We start from the raw sequence: 25,138 nt of genomic DNA on the forward strand, positions 1-25,138 counted from the left end.
CCAGATTGAATAAAATAAAAAACTGAAAAGTGCTCTATTGTTAGCTGTTCACAGAGACAAAGTAAAAACACAGTGAATGTCAAAAACAAGATCAAAGAGGTCCATGACCAACAAATACAAGTATATATATTAAGAGACTGATAGAAAGTGCTATAATGCTATTTCTAGAATTATATCCAAATATGAGCCACTTGGCTTATAGTAGAGAGATTATTTTCTTTTCATTAATTTCAATGCCATTTGAGTCATGCTGGCTGGCAGACCATTTCATTTTTTGTTTACTAAAATTTCTCCACAAACTAGTCAGCAACGCTTTAAATAAAGCCTCTTCTAGGTGACTACAACTGACTTTTTTTCTCTTTATCAGAATATTCACTGAGAATCTCTTGAACAACATGTTAGCTAACACACAGATCTAGAGAGGTACAGGGATTTGAACTCACAAACCAGATGAGACAGGGTATTAACACAAAGAAAACCGACAGTGAGATATGCTAGGTGGCAAATACATCCTAACGACAATATCTGTAGAAGGACATTTATAGACTTCTAATGGTCTAAATGGTGGAGGTCTCATGGAGGAGGTGAATTGGAATCAAGGCCGTAAGTAGAGAAAAAGGGGAGATAGGGCATTCCAAGTAGAGGAAAAGGCACAAGGAAAGATAAACAATGAGTACAGTCACTTGGCTAGTTCTGTAGGAAAGTAATCAGAGAGAATATCACAGAGGTGGAGAGGGGCCCACTGTAGAGAACCTTGAACGCTGCAACTCAATACTATCCGACATTTATTAAGCATCTTCTATGTATCAAGTACTGAACAAGGTAGGAGACAGTAGTCACAGGTAAATATAACAGGAGACTTCAAAGATATTACAATCCAGAATGAGAGACATGAAAAAACAAGTAATGATAAAACAATGAGGAAGGAAATTAGAACTAAATAGGTATACGATAAGTAATTGTGCAGTAGGGACACAGCTGGGATGTATTCCTTCCATGGAATTAGAATAAATATTTGTTTTGGAAAATTATCTAAATGGGGAATGGAAGGTATAATAAGGGGGTAAATCTTTGATAAGAATCCACTTCAAATCTTCAACCTTAAAACTCAGCTTAAGAAACGTTTCCGTAGCTCTTGTGAGTTTTCCATAGGTTGCTTATTCACTTCCAAAAACCAAATGGAATGTTATCTCTTTGGCTCATAACAGAAGAGTTACATTTCTTGGATGACTCTTCAAGAACCCTGCCTTAGAGTGTTCAAAGAACAGGGTTCAAATCCCTGCTTGTTATGTGACCCTGAGCAAGTCATGTACTCTAAGTTTTCATTTCCTTCTCTATAAACTGGGGAAATTATCTTACAGGTTTGCTACAGAAAATAAAGGAGACAAAATTAGTACAAACACAAAGCAGAGGGCTCGAGTTATGAAAGACAACAGTATTTATTTCCTCTGTTGACAGCAACCTTCATATTTCAGCATAAACAATTTTTTTTTTTGTTTTACATTTACGGAAATAGCTCTTTAAATGCCATTTCTAAGATCTCAGAAATGTAATAATTCCAATATTGCAAATGTTGCAATGTATCAAGATAAAATCTAATATTTTTAAACCAATCTGAAATTGTTACAGGTAGAAAAGAAAATTTCATACACCAAACTCATAATTATATAAATGTAATGTAATTAAATGACATACTTTTCAAATATGTGATACATAATGGTTTGGTTATACCATACTTATGAAATAAGGTTCCTGAAAAGTTGTTTACACAATAAGTTCATAAGTTAAATAATATTTATGCCCATGAAAATTTTATATTTATAGGAACTTCAAGGTCAAATTAATGGAAGAGAGAACTACTAAGTATAAATAGGAACCAGGAAATTCACTTATCCAACAAATATTTGTTGAAAGCCCATTTAGTGCCTGGTACTACACACCATGCTTTAAAATTTCTCCTTTGTCATGGGACATAAAACTTAAGAAATAAATAAAAATAATTCTAATGGAATTTGCTGGGAAGTAGTTGAGAATGAAGACTATAGGAAAGAAGTGCAGTTGAGGTACTATTTTCAGGATAGTAAGAACAAAGCACAGTTCTGATTCAAAAGGGAGAGAAGCAGATATTGGCAACTGAGACCAGTTTCTCTATTTTGCTGAAAACATTCCTTTTGAATCCTACTGAAGGGAATGATCCATTCCTACCTTATCCAATTTAAAAATACATATGCTCAACTATCTGGTTTGGTTTAAGGAAAATGTACTTTCTTTACACTGAAGAAAAATTTAGAAGAAATTCCAAAATAATGCAATGAAAATGATAAGTAATTCCTAAGTATGTCCATCTTTAGGGGGTAGGGGGAAATTCCTCCCTTCTCAGAACACTGTTCAATGCACTTATATAAATAACTTGTTTAATCCTCACAACGACCCTATGTGGTATTTTTATTACCTACACTTTACAAGAGAGGAAACTGAAGCAAAGTCAAACAGCTATTAAGTGGTAGGGGTCCCAGGCCAGTGAACTATGAGAGATCCACGGCAGAAAAAAGTGGAAAATTCCCACAGCCCAGGCCTCACAGGATGCCTGTGAGGGAAGTTCCACAGAAGATGCGCTAACAATCTGATTTACTAACAACCCAATAAAAAGAGCCAAGGAACAAACTGACAAACTGTTCCCAAGGAAGAAATAAAATATCCCCCAATTAATTTTATGATGTGATCATAACATTGCTACCAAACCACTCAAGAAAAGTAGAAGAAAGGTAATTAGAGACCACTCTTACTAGTGAGCATATGTGAGAAAATATCTTAAATAAAATATTAACAAATTAAATTTAGTGATGTTCAAAAAAAGAATACAACATGATTACATGATACATTTGTACATTCAAAGAATACAAGAATGGGTTATCAATAGAAAATCTATTAATTCACTATAGAAAAATCATTATCAACTCAATAGATGCTGAAAAAATTATTCAATAACATCCAACATCCACTCATAATTAAAAAATATACATACTTTGCAAACAAGGAATTTCAAAGGGAACTTCCTTAACTTGCTAAAGGATATCTAACAAAAATCTACTGCAAATAACATTCATAGGTGTGAAAGCTTCGACATGATCTTATCAAAGACAGGATCAAGAAAACACAGTATTAGTTCATGCTGCAGCATATCAGGCTGCATTGCAAGAGCAAATTAAGTTTGAAACTTAGTGGCTTAACATAATAAAGGTTCATTTTTCCCTGTGCTTTATGGTAATATAGGTTAGCAAGAGAATCACACTTCACAAAATTGCCCAAGGACCCGGGCTGATGAGACAGGCTGAACAACTTATAGCTGTACCATCTAGAACATGAGACCTCATTATCACTATAACAAGAGAGAGTTCATATCAATTCTTCTATGCTGCACCCTGGAAGGGATCCACATAATTTACATGTAGAGTCCATTGGCTGGAACTAGGCCCCATACACCTGCAAGAGGGCTTGAAAATATGGGAGAGGACATGAGTAGCCAATAAGCAATAAATGTCTCTGCCACATCCTGATCACCACTTTTATTTAAGAATGTATTAAAAATCCTAGTAAGTCAAGACAAATAAATAATTTGAAAGGCAGAAATAAAATTCATTGTTTGTTGAGGATATGGTTTCCTCTATTAAAAAAATTCAAGAATATCTAAGACAAGAATGTTATACAAAAATGTATTGCAGACCCATACATCAGTAAAACACATAAAAATGTAATTTTACATAAAAGACCACTTACAATGGAAACCAAAACTATAAGGTTTCTCGGAATAAATCTACCAATGTGTTAACACATTAGTGGAAAAGTGTATGTAACCTTAGTAAGACATGTAAGAACTGAGACCACCTACATTCACATGGCTTAGCTAACAGAACAAAAAACTGAGGCCCACCCACCTCAGCATGACTTTATCATGAGTTCCGGGAAATTCTTGCCAGGAAAATAATGCTATAAACCAGTAAATAGCTTCATTATTTGCTTCAGGAACTTCCCATAAATCATTTGCCTGAACAGCAGTCTGCTCAGTCATCAATCAGCTCCCTTCTCAAAACAACAGATTCTTAATCTGGGCAAACAGTCCCCTTCTCAGGACAAATCACTCAATAGGACAAATCCCTTCCCTATCAAATACCTGTTTATTTACCAAGACTTGCTTTAAGACTCTAACCTCTGTGTCCATTAATCCTAGACTTTTATATCACAAACTCTGCTAATTAGATTCCCACATTAAAAGCCCTACCTTAAACTACTGAAGCCCAGACCCCAAAACTCTATAAATATCTACCGTTAACCTTTCAGAGATACTACGAAGACTGTAAAGGTGGTGCTCTCCCTTACTGCATAATCATAAGCTCTGCTTTGCTTGGTATCAACAGATCATTCAGTTATCATGGTGGTCCTTTGGTGAGTTGGCAGTTGACAACCCTGGAAGTCCAATAAGATCCAAACAGACCCTCCTGGCTGCCACATCTAAGACGCTCAACTTAAATAGAAATAGCTTTTTCCTCCGAGACACTTGGGCCTCCCTCCTGGGGGGTCTCTCTAACTACAATGGTGCTGTAAGTGAATCTTCCTGTTGAAGCTGGACTCTGCTCTCCTTTTGTTAAAGCTCCCAAATGCTGAGTTACTTTGTCTTGTAGGAATGCAGAGCCCTTGTCATTATCTGGTCAAATTTGAAAACTTGTAACCCAGGCGGAAATCTATCTTACTACTAACAATACTAATATGTCTCTCTCTCTTTGCCACTTTTTGCTCTGAGTCTGTAAGAGGAAGTTCATAGAGAAGTAACAGGCATTAGCTACTAAAGCTATCCTGGAGCCAGACCCAATGATTGACAGGTTCACATGTTCTCATTATACCATTTTAAAATCCTTAGTAGAAACTTTGCCCTGGGCCACTTGTCAGAATATCATAAAAACTTTCCTCAGTTTCATCTTCTTTTTTTTTTTTTTTGCCATGGGAGAAAACGCCTCTTAGAGAAATCACTACCAAACCTTCCATCTTCCTAGAATTACAGATTTATCAGGTCTCCAATTTAAGAAACCAACCACTAAGTTGGGGCCCAAGACATAAGGTGTACAAGCAACATACTGACCGACACTGCCAGACTCCTATGCCTGTGTTTCAGGTTATGCCCATGCCCCCTCCAAGTTAGATTCAAACTTTCCATCATCTTACATATATTTATACTATAATTTAAAATTTTACACTTACTGTTCCAAATAGCATAATTTCACTAAGCATATTTTAGAATTACAGTGGCCACTTTGGACGGTTTTTTATATGAACAAAACTGTTCATGTGAAAGATGCATTAGAATAAAAAGGAGCAAAATCCTACACATCCAATGGTCTGCACTTCTTAACTGGCCTAACAAAAATTCCAAAATATTTTTGAGTCCACGAATTGCTTCCATAAAAGATTTGCTGGCCAAGGTAAATTTTTAAAAATGTGAAAATGTAAAACTATGTCTTGTTTAGATACCCTCACATCCCATTGAGAGAAATGGCTTTTATCCCACTATTTCTTATTTCCTGTCCTATCCTCCTCCATTACCTCAGATCTCTATCCTTCTTTCTGTCTGCTTTCATTCCCATCTGACCTGCCAGAAACAAAAGCTCAATGACTTCTTAAAATTAAATCCCCTTCAGAATACATCAAGTGCCATATGGTTGATTTTTAAGCTCTGGTCTGTTTCTGAGCTGAATAGTCAGACACTCTCCAGCATCTAAACAAGATAACCAGGAATTTGCAGCAGAATTTAGAGTTCTGTGAACTTTAAACTAGCCTTTGAACGCTTCCTATCCCAATAAATGGTGTCATCAAACACTGAGTTGTGAAAATTAGAAACATAAGAGTCATTCTTAACATTGCATGGCTAAGCCCCTTCCAATGCTCTCTGCTTTCAATGTTTTCCTGCCTGTTTTTGCCTAGTTCCTGAAATTAAAAAAAAATGCCTGGAGATATTTTTATTGAGATTTTGTTAATTTTTGAATTACCCTACATAGAAGAATATCTTTATGATATTGACACTCTTTCTCTAGGAGAACATAGTATATCTTTTCCATTTGTCAAGTCTACTTTTCTGTCAACATTAATCCTAAATATCTGTGCAATATCTCCACTGCAATCGACCTCCATTACTATCACCCCAATCTAATTCATCAGCATTTCTCACATTGACTATTCAATAGCCTACTAACTTGTATATTACTATCCATTCTTTTCCTAGTCCATACTACAATCAAGAGTAATATTTGCAAGGTACAAATCCAACTGTATCATCTTGTTGTTTAAAATAATTTCATTTGCTTTCCATTGTACCTAGGATAACTATCAAAATTCCTAACATGGCGAAAAGATGTGATCCCTATCTGCTACTCCAGCCTCAATTTGTATCATGCACCTACCCATGTCTTTCACTCCTAGCAACACTGGTCTTTTAGTTGCCTAGCCACTGAACCTTTATAAATGTTACTTCCCCTTTTCCCTTGCACATGTCCTTCCCTCCTTTTCACACAGTAAATTCTTATTCACTTTCAGAGCTCAAGAGCAATCACCAGTCCTTAAGATCCTTTTTCCATTCTCCTTTGCCAGATCAAATCCTCCTAATATATAACTAGTCCAAGCTAGCATGCATGTCCCCCATGATATTTATCACAGTTCCAAGTATATATTGATTTTTGTGATTTTATTATTACCTATATCCCTCATCATCATGAAATATCCATGAATTCAGGCAGAGATAGTTTCTAGTTTTGCTAATTTTTTATTTCTAGCATAATAGAGTTTCAGTCATATCATCTTTCCTAACGGTAAGAGAGAAGTTGGGAGTGGAGAGGGACAAGGCATTCTAGATGTGACAGAAGAAATGACTAGCTTTCCATCACAATTCATCTTTCCCTCCTCCAGAGCAGAATTACTGCTGAGAAGCAATCCTTGCATCTAGGTGTGGCCATCTGATTAGTTCTTGGCAAGCAGAGTGTAGGTAAAAATGTTATGTGTCAATTCCAGGCCAAGGTTTTTAGGAAAGAGATATGCCTCTTCAGGTTCTCCTTCATTTTCCACCATGCGAAGAGGACAGCAAAGCTCTAGAGTAAGGCAAAGGCACAGAATGGGGTCACTGCACGGAAAAAATAGTATGCAGATTAGAGGCACCTAAATTAACTATTATGTGAATAAAAACTAAATTTCTATTATATTAACCTTCTGAAGTTTGTAGGTTTATTTCTATAGCAAATAGCATTACCTCAAACAATTCAGAAATCAGTATCTTACTGTACTGGTCTTAACATAGACCTAAATATGCATTGGCCTGTAAGTCAGGAGCAGGAAGCAAGGGAATGGATACTTGAGGATTGAAAATTTAAGATCCAATAATGCAGTAGCAAAATAAAACTGTGACCTGCAACAGCTTGGAAGATAGACCACATAACTTTCAAGCTTATTACCTCTAGGAAAATAGCTGCAAAGGGCAAGAGATGTAGTGTGTGTTGACTTTTACTTATACTGAGCAAGGGATTTCAAGAATGACGAGCTCAGGAGAGATTGGTTTGAGAGCAGAAATGAAATAGTATAGAAAGATTTTAGTAATCGAGGGCCTCTCAGGGCCAGGAAAAGTGAGTGTCAACTGCGTGTGGACACAAAATGTAGAAGGTTAAGACAGAAAAAGGCTTTGAGCTTTGAACAAAGGGCCATTAAAACTTTTTAAACAGAGAAATGAAATCCTAAGACAAAAATCAGATTGAGGAGGTTGCTTCCCATCTCAGCCTACTTCAAAGGGCCTCAAGGTAAGCCATTAAAAGGCATAAGAACTAAAGAAATAAATCAGACTTTAGAATTATATTTAGAGGGAAAAAAACAACTTTGTGTGTATTTACTGAAACATTAAACTGACTGGAAGCAAATAAATGAGAAGTTTATACTTGCCTAAGTCTATATTGCCTAAGAAATCAAGAACCTGGCCTTTAAGAGCCTAAGTCTATAAAACAGCTCTCAGGCCCCAAAACTTTTAACAGCAGGAAGTGGGCTAGAAAACTATGCAGTCCCAAGAGATCAAGTCCTCCAAACCCATTTCAGAGAGGATAGCTCACTGCCACGTAGGATAATAAATGGACATTTATTATCTACCTTAGCTGCAGGGTAGAGTCAGGGCCCATGGAGAGTAAGGTCTAAGAAAGGACATTCCTCTACTATCAGGGCAGCGGGGCACCTGCCTGTTAGGTTCACAAAGCTTGCCCAGCAGCATTTATCATTGCTGTAGACTAGTAACTGCTCTTCATTCTCTATTTCTCCCTTTTGCAAATAAGAGCACCATTTTTTTTCCAGTTATCCTATCCCTGCTCTAACAAGACATACCAGAAATGAGGTTCAGGTAGAGTGAGAAGGTGAGGGAGGGGAGAAGTAACTTGTCTTGGTTCACAGGTCACTGGATCACAGGGAGTCTATCTGGATCTGGCTCATCCAACACCCAAAGATCCTGAACTTCAAGCTAGATTCAAGTGGAACTTGAATGATGGAACTTCAAGTGATTTTCCTGGAAGAGGACAAGAGTATGTTCTGTGTGAGGGAAGAAAGGGACATTTGGTGGCCAGACAGGCAGACTATGACAGATATGGTCGGTGGTCTACTAAAATCTATGAGCCCTCTTCAGCGGGAAACAGCTGCCTAACTAGGATCCCTATTTGCTAGCCACCTTCCTCATCTTGCTTCTAGATGTGACTAGTTCTTGTCAAGGGAATGTAAGAAGTGACTTAATTCACTTCCAGGCTTTTTTTTTTTTTTTAATTAATTAATTAATTTTTGGCTGAGTTGGGTCATTCATTTGAATGTCTAGCAATGAAAGGACAAAGAAACAGGGAACAATAAAGATATAGGGAGGCAGGTTGAGAGGTGTGCTCTTTTTCTGAGAACTTTGTATTTATAGAACAGCTGATTATAATGCATCCAGGGTGAAGAGAGGTGACTTTGGCCAAAAGAACAGCTAACGACCAAGTAACTAGAAATCTTAAAGAGGGAGGTGGCAGATATAATAGGTATGAAGGAGTAGGAAAAATAGAAAATAAACATGTTAAATAGCCATTCTCTCTCAATATATGCCCTCCACTCAAGCCAGACCAGTAGTTTCCCCCCTGCCTCCAGGACAGTGTACTTATTGTAAACTCCAAGGCTTTTTCATGTTGTTTTCCTTCTAAGACATTCTTCTTTCTCTTCCCTTGCCTCTGCAGAATATATTTCTCAACAGAACTCAGGCCAAGTCCCACTTTTCTAAAAAATTTTTGCAAGCACTCCTAGTTTCATAACTCTTCTCCTTGTAGAAATCCTATAGTGTTCCACTACCAGTTACTATATGCCTATAAGAAAATAGCCCTTTATTTTTTTCATAGAAAAGACAGCACTGTTCAATGCTGCATATGTATTTCTGTGAAAATCTACCTCTTCAGTACAGAAATAATCCTGTGAGCTCACTTACCACCCACAGCCTTACAAAGGTAGTATGAATGATCAACTTCTACTCTAACTCTAAAAGTGAAGAATACAGAGGTGAGGGTGGGCAGATGTTAAAGATGAATAGAAGTGAAGCTCTTTTAAAGAATTCATTTAGAAAAGAGGATTCTAAATATATCACCTACCTTTAAATGGACCAGTCAATGTAGAATTGGATTATAGTTACCTTAGGATAAAGATTAGTGTCCTAAAAACTTTATACCTTTCTCTCCATTCTATATTTTGTATATTTGGTTTACTTGTTTTCTCTTCATAATCCACTCACACAACACACATATTTTAGGAATCTACACTGTATATCAGACAATATGTAGCAATTGTTAATAAGCAAGATCAATAAGATCCTTGCCATTCTGGAACTTACAGATTAGTAAAAAAAATAAAGATGCAAATAAAGAAGAAAATAAATAAAACTTGTGAAACATGACTTGACGATAGGCTTGTCCCTTAGGTATTACAACTAAGGTAGCTTCCCTGAGCCCCATGCAAGACAACAAACATTATGCTTCTTGATGCGTGTGTGTGCGTGTGCATGCATGCACATATATATTACACAGATCAGTATCCATGTATGTGTTTGAATAAGTTCCACATAATAGGGTAGGTCTGCACCAGGGGAATTATGCCAGGCCCACACTCCTCTAGGGACAGCCTTAAGCAAGGGCATGACCCTATACAAACGTTATACAAGGAACGGCTGTATTCAAGTGCTGTATCCACGTCTATACTAGTAGTTCTCAAATGCCAATCCTTGGGTAGACAGCAAAATAGTTGCATAAGAATCACCTGGAAACTTGTTTAAAATAAAAATTTCTAGTCTACAGTCTCAACAATTTTAATTTAGTAGGCCTGGAATAAACTTATATAAAGTTCCACCTCGACGATTCTGACACTCTGGTAGATCTGGCCACTTATTCACACGGTGCCTTGACTTGTTACTTAACTGTTCCATATTTCTTTTATCACAATCAAAGCATGGCAAGGAGCTATGCTGTTCAGTGCCAGTAAGCATGGGATAAATTGTTTCCAAGTAAATAAACAAAGGTATTATAAGGAATGCTATGTTTTTTGTTTTGTATTGTTTTCCCAACTATGATGCCTCTTCTTATTAAGAAGCTTACACTTAGGGACAGAAAAGAAAAACTCTGGGGCAGTACTTCTCAAAATGTAGAACATGAACTACTAGTGGTATAGCAGATAACTTAGTATGGTACCCAAAATGAATTTAGATGATACACAAGATTATTTTACATAGCACATGGACATACACTAAAAGATACTGAATTCCAAAAGAAAAAATATATTTTCTTTTCAATTCTCTTTCAATCAGAAATCTTCAGTTAGCTATTGGTATGTCTCCTATACCTGTCTATCATTGCTTATCTCATTTTAAGAAAAAGAGAACATGTCTCAGAGCCTTTGGAGAACAATAGTTTTCTAGCCAGAATTTAGTAACGTTGTTTTGTTTTTGCTGTATTTTTAAGGCTATCATCCATTTAAAGTATATGATACTGATTTTTCATTTACACTGGTGAAATAAATAAAAACAAGGTGAATTTTTAAAAGATAGCATAAATTACATGCAGGTATTGTAAAACTTATGAGGATGCTCTACGAATGACTGAAATTTAGAAATACTACTGTGTGAGGTATCACTAAAAGTAGCAACCAATTTCTCTCTGTCTCTGTCTCTCTCTCACAGACACACACACACACATATACACATACACAAACAAGTAATGAACAATCAAAAGTCACAAAACATTTGTAGCAAGACACTCAATGAAAAGTCTATCCTACCACCTGACAACATAGACAAAATAATGACATTCCATAATATGACAATTATTGTTTGTAAATTTCTTGACTAAATGAATATGATAATATCTGACCATACATATAAGAAATTTACTAATGTTCTAATCTGAAAGCCAGGATAATTATTGTTCTGCAATTTATACTACATACCTTATAATCCTTGGGTCGGTAGCAGCCAAGGTGAGAATGATCTAAAAAAGGATGTACAAAAGAAACTATAAATATTTCTTATCAAAAAGAAGAAATTTGTCTTCATCTTTGATTTTTCCTACAATCACTCTGTTTCTACGATTATAATTCATACAGCAGTTTTCAGAAATATCTTAAAAATCCTTCAATAATGTTACAAAGATGATAAGCAACAAGTTAAAATCTGTATCAGTTCTTCAGCAATTAAGTGATTTCAAATAGTATTTTCATTAGAGTAGGAGATAACTGATACAGGCCAGATTAATTATTAGTTGATAAACCAATTTGTCTACATGAAATGGATAATTTTTAGTTGACAAACTAGTTTATGAGGAAATGTAATTTGAATGTATAGATTTGATAGATACTGCCAAACTCCATGTGTTCCTAATCTTGGAGTCCATGCTTGAATTAAGTGAGTGTAATGGAAACAGGACCAGCTTTAGAGGGCGGGAGCATACTGCCCCGTAGTGTACAGATCTTGCTGACAAATAGATGTGCATTACAGTTCAGGCTCCAGCACTTCCAATATGGCCCTGGGCACATTATCTAATCTTTCTAAGTCTCAGATTCCTCAATTTTCTAATGCAGGTGTCCCCAAGCCCCAGGCCACAGACTGGTACCAGTCCTTGGCCTGTTAGGAACCAGGCCGCACAGCAGGAGAGGTGAGCAGCAGGTGAGTGAGCAAAGCTTCATCTGCCACGCCCTATTGCTCCCCATTACCGCCTGAACCATCCCCCTTCCCCACCCCCCCACCCGGTGGAAAAACTGTCTTCCACGAAACCAGTCCCTGGTGCCAAAAAGGCTGGGGACCACTGGTCTAATGTACCTCTTTCGTAATATTGTTTTAAAGATTACATTAGATATTACATGTAAGGCAATACAATAAATGTTAACTATTATTACTAACAGCATTATCAACATCATTACTATTGAAATCTAAGTCAAACAAGGCCAGGTTCAACTTCCACCACTTATCATACATGTTAGTTTGGTCAAGTTATACAATTAATCTGTTTTTCATTCCTCATTTTAAGAGTATGAAGACAATGCTTACTTTACCTCAGAGAGTTATAGTGATGATTAAATTATACAATTTATAAAAGTACCTAGCATAGCATCTACAACAGTGGACTATAAAGCTATTCCAAATCTCTCCCTAAGACAAAGACCACTACATTGTAGATGCAGATTTGGGGTTTTACTCATTACTTGAAGGAGTCAAGTTTTAAGTATTATAATCTCTGTTATACTGATAGATAAGAAAATCAGAACCATAATTTGCAATTCTACTTCTTTACTAATACATTCCAGTCAAAAACATTCTAACATTCTATATTTTACCTTCCCGAACCACCTTGTACAGAAAAAAAAAAATGCTATATGGATAGAGACCCAGGATAGTCTATATTTAGTCAATTAGCTTTCATTTATAGCACAAGATGTTTGTTCTCCAAGTGTCCTGAGCCATTATAAGAGGGTAGCTGAAACGTTAATGTCTTTCACACAAGGTCAACTTCACCATTTAATTCAGTAAGATCCAACTTACTTCAACTGCTTTTCAAAATTCAAAATAAAAGTAACTCCCAACCTAACTCCTCTTCTGTAAAGTCTAATGTACAACATGGCCACAAGTAGCAGAAGAAATAAAAGAATGATAAGGACACACTGAGTCTAATTCTCCAAACATGCTAACTTTGAAAATTAAGGTAATAATTTCTATACATAATATATATTCTTTCTGGTAGCTAATGTAATATTCAAAATATCAATATATTAAAACACAGGAATGTCTTCTGCTCTCCACAAACCATTTATAAACTTATCCTAATTCAGACAAATTTATATAATTTTCTTTCACTTTTATAAATTAAGCTATTACTTTGATCTGAGGTTTCCTAATGTTCACATTTAATCACCTTTACCAACAATTAGGTACTTAACTATATTCTAAATGCAGGAGATAGAGGAGATAAAAGCCACGACCCATGGTTGTGAAGTGTTTATAATTTACTTTAGTTAAGTTATAGGAAGTTGAATAACAGCAGCATAAAAGAACAGGCTAAATCAGAATGGTATAGGCAATTAATGCTATTAAAAAGTCATATCAGAGATCGATCTCTCAAAGTTGAAGGCCATCAGGAAAAACTTCCTAAAGGACGAAAAAGTTGAGCTGGGTCTTAATGAATGGGTTACACTTAAGAAAAGTATGAAGATAAAGAGCTAATTTAGATCGTGTGTGTGTGTGTGCGTGCACACGCGCGTGCACGACCTTGAACAACTTACTCTACTTCCTTAAATCTCAGATTTCTTTATCTGTAAAATGAGGATAAATAATAGCATCTAAAATTCTTGAGGTGACTATGAGTAATTAATCAATGAAATATTAAGCATTTAGAATAGTGGCTAGCAGAAAACACAATAATATTAGTTATTATTTGATTCTCCAATAATCTCATGAAATCAGTGTTACAAACTGAATATTTGTGTCCTCCCAAAATTCATATGTTGAGGCCCTACCCCTCAAAGTGATGGTATTTGGAAATGAGACCCTTAGGTGGTAATTAGGGTTAGATGAGGTCATGAGGATGGGGCCGCATAATGGAAAGAGTGCCCTTATAAGAAGTGACAGTCAGATCTTGCACTTGAGCTCTGGTGTGCTCACTCATTCACTCATGCTCTCTCTCCCTTTTTATTCTAAAAATAGATATTAGTGATTTCACAACTGTGCAAATTTATTAAAAATTATTTAATTGTAAACTTATAACAAGTGAATTTTATGATATATAAATTATACCTCAATAAAGCTGTTAAAAATGTTTTATAAATAATAGAGAATTAAAGAAACTTAAAAAGGAGTTCCTAAAAATGATACTCTGTAAAACAAGGAGGCACACAAACAAATGAGATATTTTGCTGATAAGTATATACATGATGACTACATGCATTTTATTCAGAAAAGATGAAGATATTACCATTTATTGCTATCTACTCAAGATATGACCTATTAGGATTTGGGATGTTATTTCCAATTTATTTGACATAAAAATAATAACCATCAAACAAAGGGACTAGTGGAAGCTCATAAAAGATTACAATCTTGTGTAGAATTGAAACTCACGACAGAATCTTCAAATGAAGAGAATAAGAGACGTTTCCTCCAAGGGGGAGACAGAGTCTAATATCTTTCCTAAATCCTAAGCAAATTTTAAAAAGGCCAGGATGTTGCTATTGATTTCCTCTTTAAAATGCACAAATGACTGAATAAAGCTTCCATATATTCTTGAGGTGTAAGAGATACTGAGTTTCTTCAAAAGGACTGCACAAATTACAATTAGAATTATATATCAAGGAAATTCCAGACAGAGAAAATTTGAAAATTTTATTTAAAAAAATACACCTAAATGAAAGTAGGAAAAGTGGTAGGAGAGTGGTGGAAAAGAAAGGAAGTTGGGGTTAGAAGACCTGGGTTCTACACTGTACACGGCTATTCTGTAGCTCTCCAACATATCACGTAAGCTCTCCAAGCCTCTGTCACTCTTCCTGATCAAATATAGTTACATCCATCTTCACATTATTATGAGGACTAAATAAATCAATGCTGGTGAAAATGGTAACCTATAGGAACTTAAGAATTATTAGGCAAGATAATTTGGTAAGAAAATGTTCAAGAAGAATTTTCATTAAAGATAGTCATAAGTGAAAATTCACTATGTGTAAGACATTCTATCATAAGAAATTCACATATGTATTTAAATAGCTGATAAGAACCCAAAGCACAATTGCTCAACTGCCAACCAGAAAAAGAAAAAAAAAAAGTAGTCCAAAGAATAGGGGCATTAAAATTAGAGAAATGAGAAGGGAAAACTCTTTATAGTAAAAGGCAAATAATAAATGTATAAAGAAAAATGGAATTTTAAAAAATATTTGGTAAACATCACTGTAATAAATTGTTTCAGGCAAGAATCATCAATGTATGCTAAAGGGGTTGAAGTCGAAGAGTATTACATAGTCTCAATCTTCCCATAATTACAAAGGGAAGGAAGAAAATAGCACCTTCATGCTGGAGAAACTGAGCAGACCCCATCTTAATCAAGTGAGCAAATTAACATCACCAGTAACAAAGCAACATCACATACATCCTGACATGATGCACTGAGAGTAATACATCACTTCTGTTGTATTCTGGGGGAAAATGAATAAATCTAATCATGAGGAGAAAAAAATCAAACAAACCCAAATTGAGGGAGATCTATTAAAAAACTGGCCTTTATTCTTCAAAATTATCACATCATTAAACACAAAGAAAAACTAAGAAACTGATCCATATTAAAGAAAACTAAAGAGACATGGCAACTGAACCTTATGTATGTTGTGGAATTTCTTTTGCTATAAAGATATTATTAGAACAAGTGGCAAAATATGACTTAGGTTTATAGCTTAGTTAACATTATATCATTAATTTCCTGTTTTGATACTTGCATCACATAAGAAAACAACTGTATTAGTTTCCTCAGGCTGTCATCTACCATAAACGAGGTGGCTTAAACCACAGACATTTATTTCTCATAGTTCTAGAGGCTGGAAGTCTGAGATGTGGGTGCCAGCACAGCCAGGTTCAAGTGAGAGCTCTCATTCTGGCTTGAGGATGGCTGCCTTTTGGCTGTGTCCTTACATGACAGAGAGAGAAAGCAAGACCTCTGGTGTCTCTTCTTATAAGGGCACTAATCCTATCATGAGGACCCCACTTCATAAACTCATCTACACCTAATTACCTCCCAAAGGTAATGACCCGTCTCCAGATACCATCACTGGGGGGTTAGAGTTTCAACATATGAACTTTGAGGGACACAATTCAGCCCATGGCAATGTCCTTGTCAAGAAAAGTTTATACACAGACACTCATACAGAGATGGAGGCAGGGAGGAGAAGAGAGAGAGGAAGAGGGAAAAGCAAATATTGATATTTGTGGACTCTGAGTAAAAGGTGTAGGGGAATTCTTTGTACTATCTCAACTTCCTATAAGTCTGAAATTATGTCAAATTAAAAAGAAAAAAAAAGTACCTCATTACTGACCTCTCTGATTGTACCTCTACACAGGCAGCTGGCTGTTTTGATTAGAAGTTACTAGAAACTATAACAGTTCTGCTGGCAAATACATAATAATTGTCAAGGGAAATCAGACATTTAAGTGCATTCTAAAAACATCTTCCAAAGAAATGCCTATATTGAAGCTATTTTCAATTTTCTGGTTCTGAAAGCTTATTTACTCTATGTCTATAAATTTAGTCCAAGAGGGGAAACATCTGTTGGATGGGGAACATCCCTTGGAGGGGAAAGTCCAAGAGTATAACATCTGTTCCTAATTTCATATAATCTTCTATTCTGAGTATGAAAGACTTATTGATCACCCCATTTATCTCCCAGTTAGGGCTAAAAAAGCAAAATAAGTGAGTACAAACTGTTCATGTTCTCAGATAAGAATGTTTCATATCCCAATTTTTAAAAACAGACAGATTATACACTAGCGTTTAGAAACAAAAAGAGACAGAGCTCGCTACATGTTGATTGTATTTTTTCACTCTCACTTTTCTATGCCTTTTTTTTTAGTGTGCAGTAAATTAACTTAAAGGCTGCTGGTGAATACTTGGTGAACTGACTAGCTAATGTCTACAGATATTAACACATATCTCTAATTATAAAATACTATTTAATCTTCTTCATAAAAATCATCTTCATATTGAACTTAAGAAACCACTTATCTAACCATCAGGACCAGGCCTAAAAATGAAAAAAAAATATTATAAACTAAACCTAAAGGATGTTATCTTTCCAGAAATATAAATAATAAGTATTTTGACAGCTGATATTTATTAAGTATCTTGTGTGCTAGAGCATTTTACATGGTAATATTTATCATGTTATCTTCATTCTTCAATAAATTAACTGATTATCAGAGTAGTTAAAGTGATTTGTTCAAGAATGCCCAGTTTAAAAAAAAAAAAAAATGAATGCCCAGTTTATAAATAAGTGGTAGAGAAGGTATTCAAATATACGTGTAAATGTATGTCCAAAACCTATAAACGTGAACTCTTTTTACAACGGTGTTTCCCAAAGCCTGTTCCATAAACTAAGTAATGTATGTTAAGGAGAGGAAAAGGTTTCATGGTCAAATAAATTTAGAAATTGTTGAGCAAAACAAAACAAAACGTTTTTTTTTTTTTTATTAAAAGGTATCATAGTCTTTAATATGCTAATCTGTGCTTTGAATCTCAAAGATGAAGATGGTTTATAACAGCACAGAAATTCTATTATTTTTAGAGAGTACCGACATGGGTGTCCCACAAGTTGTAAAAAGTGGCATTATACCATATTTTCCAATGCAGCAAAGATTCTGTTTTTATTAATTGATGCCAAGATAAAGACTTGCATGTAGCCAAGAGAACTAAAACAGATGAAGAGAGATAACTTGTAGCTTACCATTGTGCAGCCTGGACCATCCATCTCTTTCACAGTCTCTGCCAGAAGATCCAAATAAAGCATCAGCCCTGGGACTTGGGGGATCAACCTAGAATAAGGAAGATTTCAATGTAAAAAAGAGCTTAAATATTTTTTTCAGTCTCATGGTGTCAGAAAATCAATTGAAGTACATAGATCACATATCATCAAGTTAACATGATACTGCCTATACAGTTCAAGGATGTTCCAAGATCAGAGCTTAGCCGAGTATTTTGCTGTTTGTTTTCAAATAAAATTTAAGGTAAACTCCTGAAATTTTTAATTATATTTTGAATACACTCTAAAATGAACAGATTTACAGTTGAAATGTCCATTATTTTATTGCCTAGTTTGCTTCTTATTACAAAGTTAAAAAAAGGGAAATCTTACTTTGCCACATTTAAAAAACAAGTTTAGCCATTTACTAATTATCTCCTTAGCATATAGATTTTGAATTTAATGTCTTTACTTGGCTGTGTTCAGGAGTCAGCATTCTGAGTATAGTAATAAAAGATATTAACAGTTATCCACATTTTCTAACAAAAAAAAGTCAGAATGATATAAATCTGTGCAAAAAAGATAGCTCTACTTACCAAAATTAGAAACTTTGTACATAAAAGGACAATATCAAAAAAGTAAAAAGGCAACCCATGTAGTAGGAGAAAATATTTGCAAATCATTATCAGAAAAGGCATTAATATCCAGAATATATAAAGAAACATCTAAAATTCAATCTAAAAAAATCAATTAAAAGTTGGGCAAAGGACTTAAGAAGACATTTCTCCAAAAGATATACAAATGACCAATAAGCACATGGAAAACCATTCAACATCACTAATCATAAAGGAAGTACAAATCAAAATTCTAGTTTACCCCCATTAGGATGGCCATTATCAAAAAGCAGAAAATAACAAGTGTTGACAAGGATATGGAGAAATTGAACCACTTGTGCACTCTTGGTAGGAATGTAAATTGGCGCAGCCACTATGGAAAACAGCATAGTGGCTCCTCAAAAAACTCAAATTAGGATTGTCATATGATCCGGCAATTCCACTCCTGGGTATATACCCAAAAGAATTGAAAGCAGGGCCCTGAATAGATATTTCTATACTATTTTCACAGTAGTATTATTCACAACAGCCAAAAGGTAGAAGCAACCTGTGTCCATCAACAGATGAATTAATAAACAAAATATGGTATATACATGTAAAAGATCATGCAGCCGTAATAAGGAAGACAATTCTGACACATGCTGTAACATGAGTTAACCTTGATGACTTTATGCTAAGTGAAACAAGCAATTCACAAATTGACAAATATTGTATATATTAGGTAGCACTTATATGAGGTACCCAAAATAGTCAAATTCATAGAGACAAAAAGTAGAATGGTAGCTGCCAGGGGCTGAAGGGAAAGAGGAATGGGGAGTTATTGTTTAACAGGTACAGAGTTTCAGTTTAGCAAGATGAAAAATGTTCTGGAGATAGACGGTGGTGATGATTACACAACGTGAATGTACTTAATGTGTACACTTTAAAATGTACACTTAAAAATGGTTAAAATAGTAAGTTTTATATTGTGCATATTTTACTACAATTTTTTAAAACTCAACTTTAAAAAAAGGAATGTGAAAAGACAAGCCACAGAATGAGAAAAAATATTTGCATATCATATAACTGATAAGGATCTAGAATCCTAAATATATAACAGAAAACTTACAACTGAATTCAACAAAAAGGCAAACAACTCAATTAAAAATGGGCAAAGGACTTGAATAGACATTTCTCCAAAGAAGATATGCAACGGCAACAAGCACATGAAAAGATGCTCAGCATCATTAGTCATTAGGGAAATGCAAATCAAAACCATAATGAGATACCACTCCACACCCCTCAGGATGGCTACAATAAAAATAAAACAAAACAAAATGAGAATGTGGTGAGAATGTTAGCGAGAATGTGGATAAACTGGAAACACCACACATTGCTGGTGGAAACAAAATGGAGCAACCACTGTGGGAAACAGTTTGGCAATTCCTCAAGAAGTTAAACACAGAATTACCATATGGCCCACCAATTCCACTCCTAGGTATTAAAGCAGTTGGGAATTAAAGCAGGTATTCAAACAAAAACTTGTGTATGAATGTTCATAGAAGTACTATTCACATAACTAAAAGTTGAAAACCCAAATGTCCATCAACAGATTAATGGATAAATAAAATGTACAATGGATTATTCAGTCATAAAAAGAATCAAGTACTAATACATGCTACAACATGGATGAAACTAGAAAACACTGTGCTAAATGAAAAAAGACACAAAAAGCCAAACACTGTACATCCATAGAGATAGTGAGCAGATTAGTGGCTGCCAGGGGCTGGGGAAAGAAATGGGGAGTGAATGCTTAATGAGCATGGGGTTTCCACTTAGGGTGATGAAAAAGTTCTGGAACTAGATAGTGGTGACAGTTGCACCACAATATGAATATACTTGATGTCACTGAATTATACACTTTAAAATGGTTGAAATGGTAAATTTTATGTTATGAATATTTTACCACAATAGAAAAAAATCCTATTCTGCATAAATAAAAAAGCAAAGAATGCAGTTTAACTCTTATAGGATGGTTGTGCCAGTTTGGGAGACTACTAGTTAGATTCTTGAAACGGCTTCTTATTCTTTAAGATTACTTTTTATACAGTGTTTGTAGAATTAGAATGTCTTTCCTAAACGTATTACATTTCGCATATTCATGTATCAAATTAAAATTTTGTTTGGTTACCAATTTTGTTAAGTGCTTTTAAAATCATGAATGCCTATGGGGCCAAGAGAGCCATACATTTATAAATACAGTTGGAAAAAATCTAGTCCTATACAATAACGTAAGCAATTTTCTAACTACAAGCTTAGAAGTATGTATTTCTTTCTGTTCAATGGAAAGCTGAAGGGGAAATCATTTAAATAAAAATGTGAAGATTTATATCAAGCATTATTAAAATTATTCTATTTTGAACAGTGACATGAAAATAATAATACACATTTTAAGAGCAGTTACTTCCCTAAGCAACTTCTACGTAGCTAACACTCAAAATATTCCTGGTTATCTTTGTACATAGGCATTTTAATTAAAATGCTAATATTCCTTCAGATTAGAATTTAGCATGTCCTTTCTTTTCAATTTAATTTGCAATTATGAGCAAACAGAATTAAAGGCATTCTGAAACTGCCGTCAAACAAGCAAGTAAACATATCTGGATGTTGTTCAAACAACAAAAAAATGTGACCAGAACCTATAAACAAGTTCTATAGGAATAAGACAAGTATAATCACAATAATCTCAATAAAATATTATCATTTAAAAGTGTTCATTATATTATAAATTTTCTTTTTTACAATAAAAAATCTATTACTTAGGCAAAACTAATAAAGGATTCATAGTCAAAATATGAAAATGGAATGAAATATTGCTTAAGGCACAGCTAAATTTTTTAAAAAAGGTATCACAAAGAAAATCTGAACTTTTAGGTGGTGTATGTTAAAAAAGCTATTCGACCATCAAAGGAGCATGTTTACATGTTTGTATTGATATTTACGTTTTAAAATTTGGAAAAAAATGCATTAGAGACATTAAAGTCAGAAAGTGTTCTATAGACATCCCAAAAAGTTGTTTTGCTTCTATAGGCACTTAAATCTTCAAGTTCATTATTATATAAAGCAATTTTATTAATTTGCAAGCTTTTCTTAAAGAAATACTTTTAAGGTAAAATATTTTGATAAAAATTAAAGAAATTATGAAGATTCTGAGAAAGTCTTTTATTAAATATTCTGATTATAGACCCTTAAAATTAGCCAGAGTCTATTTGACTATCATATGGACACAAGCTCTAAACTCAAACCATATCAAAACAGGCTTCCATATAGAAAGATTAGAAACTATGTTACCCTTGAAGTTAACTTGCTTTCAAAGGCCTTCCTCTTCCTATCAAATAAAGATTTACTTCAAAGATCCATTATATAAGGTTTATCCAAGGGACATAATTTCAAGAGAAACTTGACTTTTCCATTATAATTTTTTAAAAGGCTGGGGGAGGAGGGTGTCTTCCTTTCCACAAAGAAAACTTGGTCTTCTTTTAATTCCCTACTCTGCCATTTTAGAACTAATGTCAATTACATCTCAGTTCAATTTGTAAAGTTATTACACGGTCCACTGTATGAGAGGAAACGAAATGGCTACTGAGAGGATTTAACATGGCATTCATAATGGAGCTTGATCTCTGTCAGGTTTAAAGGCTGCAAAAGAATGTTCTTTTATCAAGTTAATTTTCCATTTTAGATTGCTAGGCTAACAGTTCAGGAAAGAAAATTATTATATAAGCTAGAAGTTGAAAGAAATTTGAGAATAATATTTTAGTGGAAGAACAGATTAGATCAGTTTCAAATGGAAATGTTTCAGAGAACACATACATGTCTAATCACAAATGGAGGTTTATCTGTTTCTTTTTTGAATTCATAGGGGCCCAGATTTAAATGGGCCAGCCGCCGCCTAGTGTCTTCAGATAGCTCACACATGCGTCTTTTTGTGTAAGGAGATGGAGAGTGTGATTTTGAAGAAATTGTAGGCTGTTCGTAGTTTTTTGCATTTATGCAATATTTATTTCTCTCAGGTGACTTGGATTTTTTCTTTTGTGACCTTGGTGTTCTGGTTTGCAGTCTGCTGTGTGATTTTTCAACTGGAGCCGTATGGTGAATAAATTTATCCTAAACATAAAAAATAAAAATTCATTTGGTCAGGAGAAATATATTTTATACATATTATGACCCTTGGGTAAACCATATACATATATATATCTATATATGTAACTACAGGTAGAAAAAAACCTTAAAAAGTAATTTAAGGCACATATAATCTATCAAAGCCAACTAGATCAGTCTCTCCTATCCATGTAGATCCTGAGGGAAGTCAAATCCATATCCTCCTAAATAACTCTGTCTAGTAGTTAATAAAATATACTGTACCATACTTCTTAAGTATAACAAGTACTTTAAGAAAGTTAAAGCCCAATATTTAATCATTTGAAAAATCTAAGAAAAAAGTAAAAAAAATTATTTTTCAGTATACTAAAAAACTAATGCAAACATTGGTTTATCATTTATAATTATGTATTGAAATAATTGGCTATATAATTTAAGAGGGTTTGTTTAGTAATCTTAGCAACACACATGTCTAATTAGTTGATTATAAAATCTTTATGGAGAAAACTGGACGTTTCAGTCATACTATTATGATTACATACATTTGCACAATGTGAAAATCTGAAGAAAAGCTTTATACGTATTTTCATAAAATGTATAATTTGGATTATACAAGGTGATTAGGATTTTTTTTAAGATCTCTTCCAAACTAAAACTTTACAATTCAATGACAGATAACCATAACATCTTAATTCTGTATTTTTATAAAAGTAAAAATGTACAAAAGACACGTTACAAACTTTAATGACTAGTACTCTGTCTTCTAGTAAAACTGGCTAACACTCTAAAATTTTAAAAACAAATGATATTTCTAATTTTTTTGCGTTATTAGGATACTTTATTCAAATAGTCTCTGCCTTAAAAAAGTTGGATTACAAGTAAATAATTTAAGACCTCTTCAAGCTTTGTCTAGATTTATAAGCTTTCCAATATTAGAGAAAATGGACAGTTGAGAATCTTTGAATGTCCTCCTAACTTTATCACATTAAAAACCCACCAATCCTACCTCCCCTCTTCTCTACTTTCTCAATCCCCCTCCTTACTTGCTAAGGGTATCTATTTCTAAGTAAATAAAATACAAATGTGAAATAGGAGAAGAGTCAAATATTTTTTAAAGTAGATAAACAGGAAAGAAAATAGGAAAACAAGAAAGCATATTTTCCTGATTAGAAAAATAAGTCCACAAGTTTCATACAGACCAGCAGCATCAGATTATTTCATCATCTTTCTTTCTTCTCAAGCTCTTGTTATGCTCCTGGACCTTCTCCCACCTTGTTCAATGACTTCAACATTGAATTTTTCATCCCATTTCACCCATCTCTATGACATCACACTGACTCACAGAAGCAGCATTATTAACACATGAAAAGAACCTTTGAGGTTTAATAAAATGTTCAAGCAATGAATCTTTCCAAGAACTTAAGACTTAGACTTTCTATTTCTGAGCTTTAACTGTCTTTTTCTACTTCATCTTAGATTTTATCCCTATACAGATCCATTGCACCCTAAACTCTGAAAACCCCTTGCTGACCAAACCTTTTCCTCAACCTACTTTTATTTTCACTGAATCTGTTACTTGTCCTCCTCATTTCCCCCAGCCCCTAGATCTCTTTCCCCCAGATCTTCATACATTTTTAGGATCTCTTACCTTTAGACCCGGATGAACCCATCATCACCTATTTCAGCAATGCTGTAAAGTTCCTTCTTGCCCACCTCTTGTTTATACCAAACTGAAAGGAACTCCATCTTCTTTTCTGATTACAGCTTTTGAATGCTGAATACCACTAGAGGAAGTTAGAAACGGTGCTGTATCTACCACAGATTCATACTTTCTAACCTAATCAATCCTTAATGCATCCTATTAATGCCCAATAAAACTTAAAATAGTGGCTGTTTCATACTGTTTTATACAAAATGGCTCCCTACATTGGCCACGAGGACAATAGCACTTGTGACAAAAGGAGACTTGAAAAGTACTAGTCTTCTTTTACTCCAGAAAACCTTCCTGCCACATGTGAATGAGCTGAAATTAGCCTGCTAGATGATGAGAGTCTGTGGCCATCACCCCAGCTGAAATCAAGCCAAACACCAGGAATGTAAAGTCCCTCTCACACCAAGAAGTCAGCCAGCTGCCAGACATGCAAATGAAGCCCTCCTCGACCACTCAGCCCTAGCCTAGGCAGCCCAGACCAAAAGAATCACCCAGCCAATCCACACAACTGTGAGAAACATCTTATTTTAAGTTACTAAGTTACTGTGGCTTGTTACACAGCAAAAGCTACCTGATATAGATTATCAAACATATTAATAAAGTTACTAGTAATATTTAACTATTT

General features: G+C 34.6%; 1 protein-coding gene across 4 annotated transcripts in view; it reads right to left on the minus strand.

The window, feature by feature from the left end:
• Nucleotides 1-25,138, minus strand: part of SPATA6 (spermatogenesis associated 6) — a 150,782-nt gene that overhangs the window by 54,898 nt on the left and 70,746 nt on the right. For 3 of the 4 annotated variants that reach the window (XM_059898327.1, XM_059898317.1, XM_059898344.1), the window contains 3 exons: nt 22,515-22,808; nt 18,034-18,121; nt 11,515-11,555 (listed from right to left, as the gene is read on the minus strand). In XM_059898327.1, the coding sequence (XP_059754310.1) occupies nt 11,515-11,555; nt 18,034-18,121; nt 22,515-22,808 (423 nt within the window). The remainder of the gene's footprint in view (nt 1-11,514; nt 11,556-18,033; nt 18,122-22,514; nt 22,809-25,138) is intronic. The other variant, XM_059898336.1, reaches the window with a different exon arrangement.

This window comes from Balaenoptera ricei, chromosome 1, assembly GCF_028023285.1.
Source record: "Balaenoptera ricei isolate mBalRic1 chromosome 1, mBalRic1.hap2, whole genome shotgun sequence".
In the NCBI taxonomy this organism is placed as follows: Eukaryota; Metazoa; Chordata; class Mammalia; order Artiodactyla; family Balaenopteridae; genus Balaenoptera; species Balaenoptera ricei.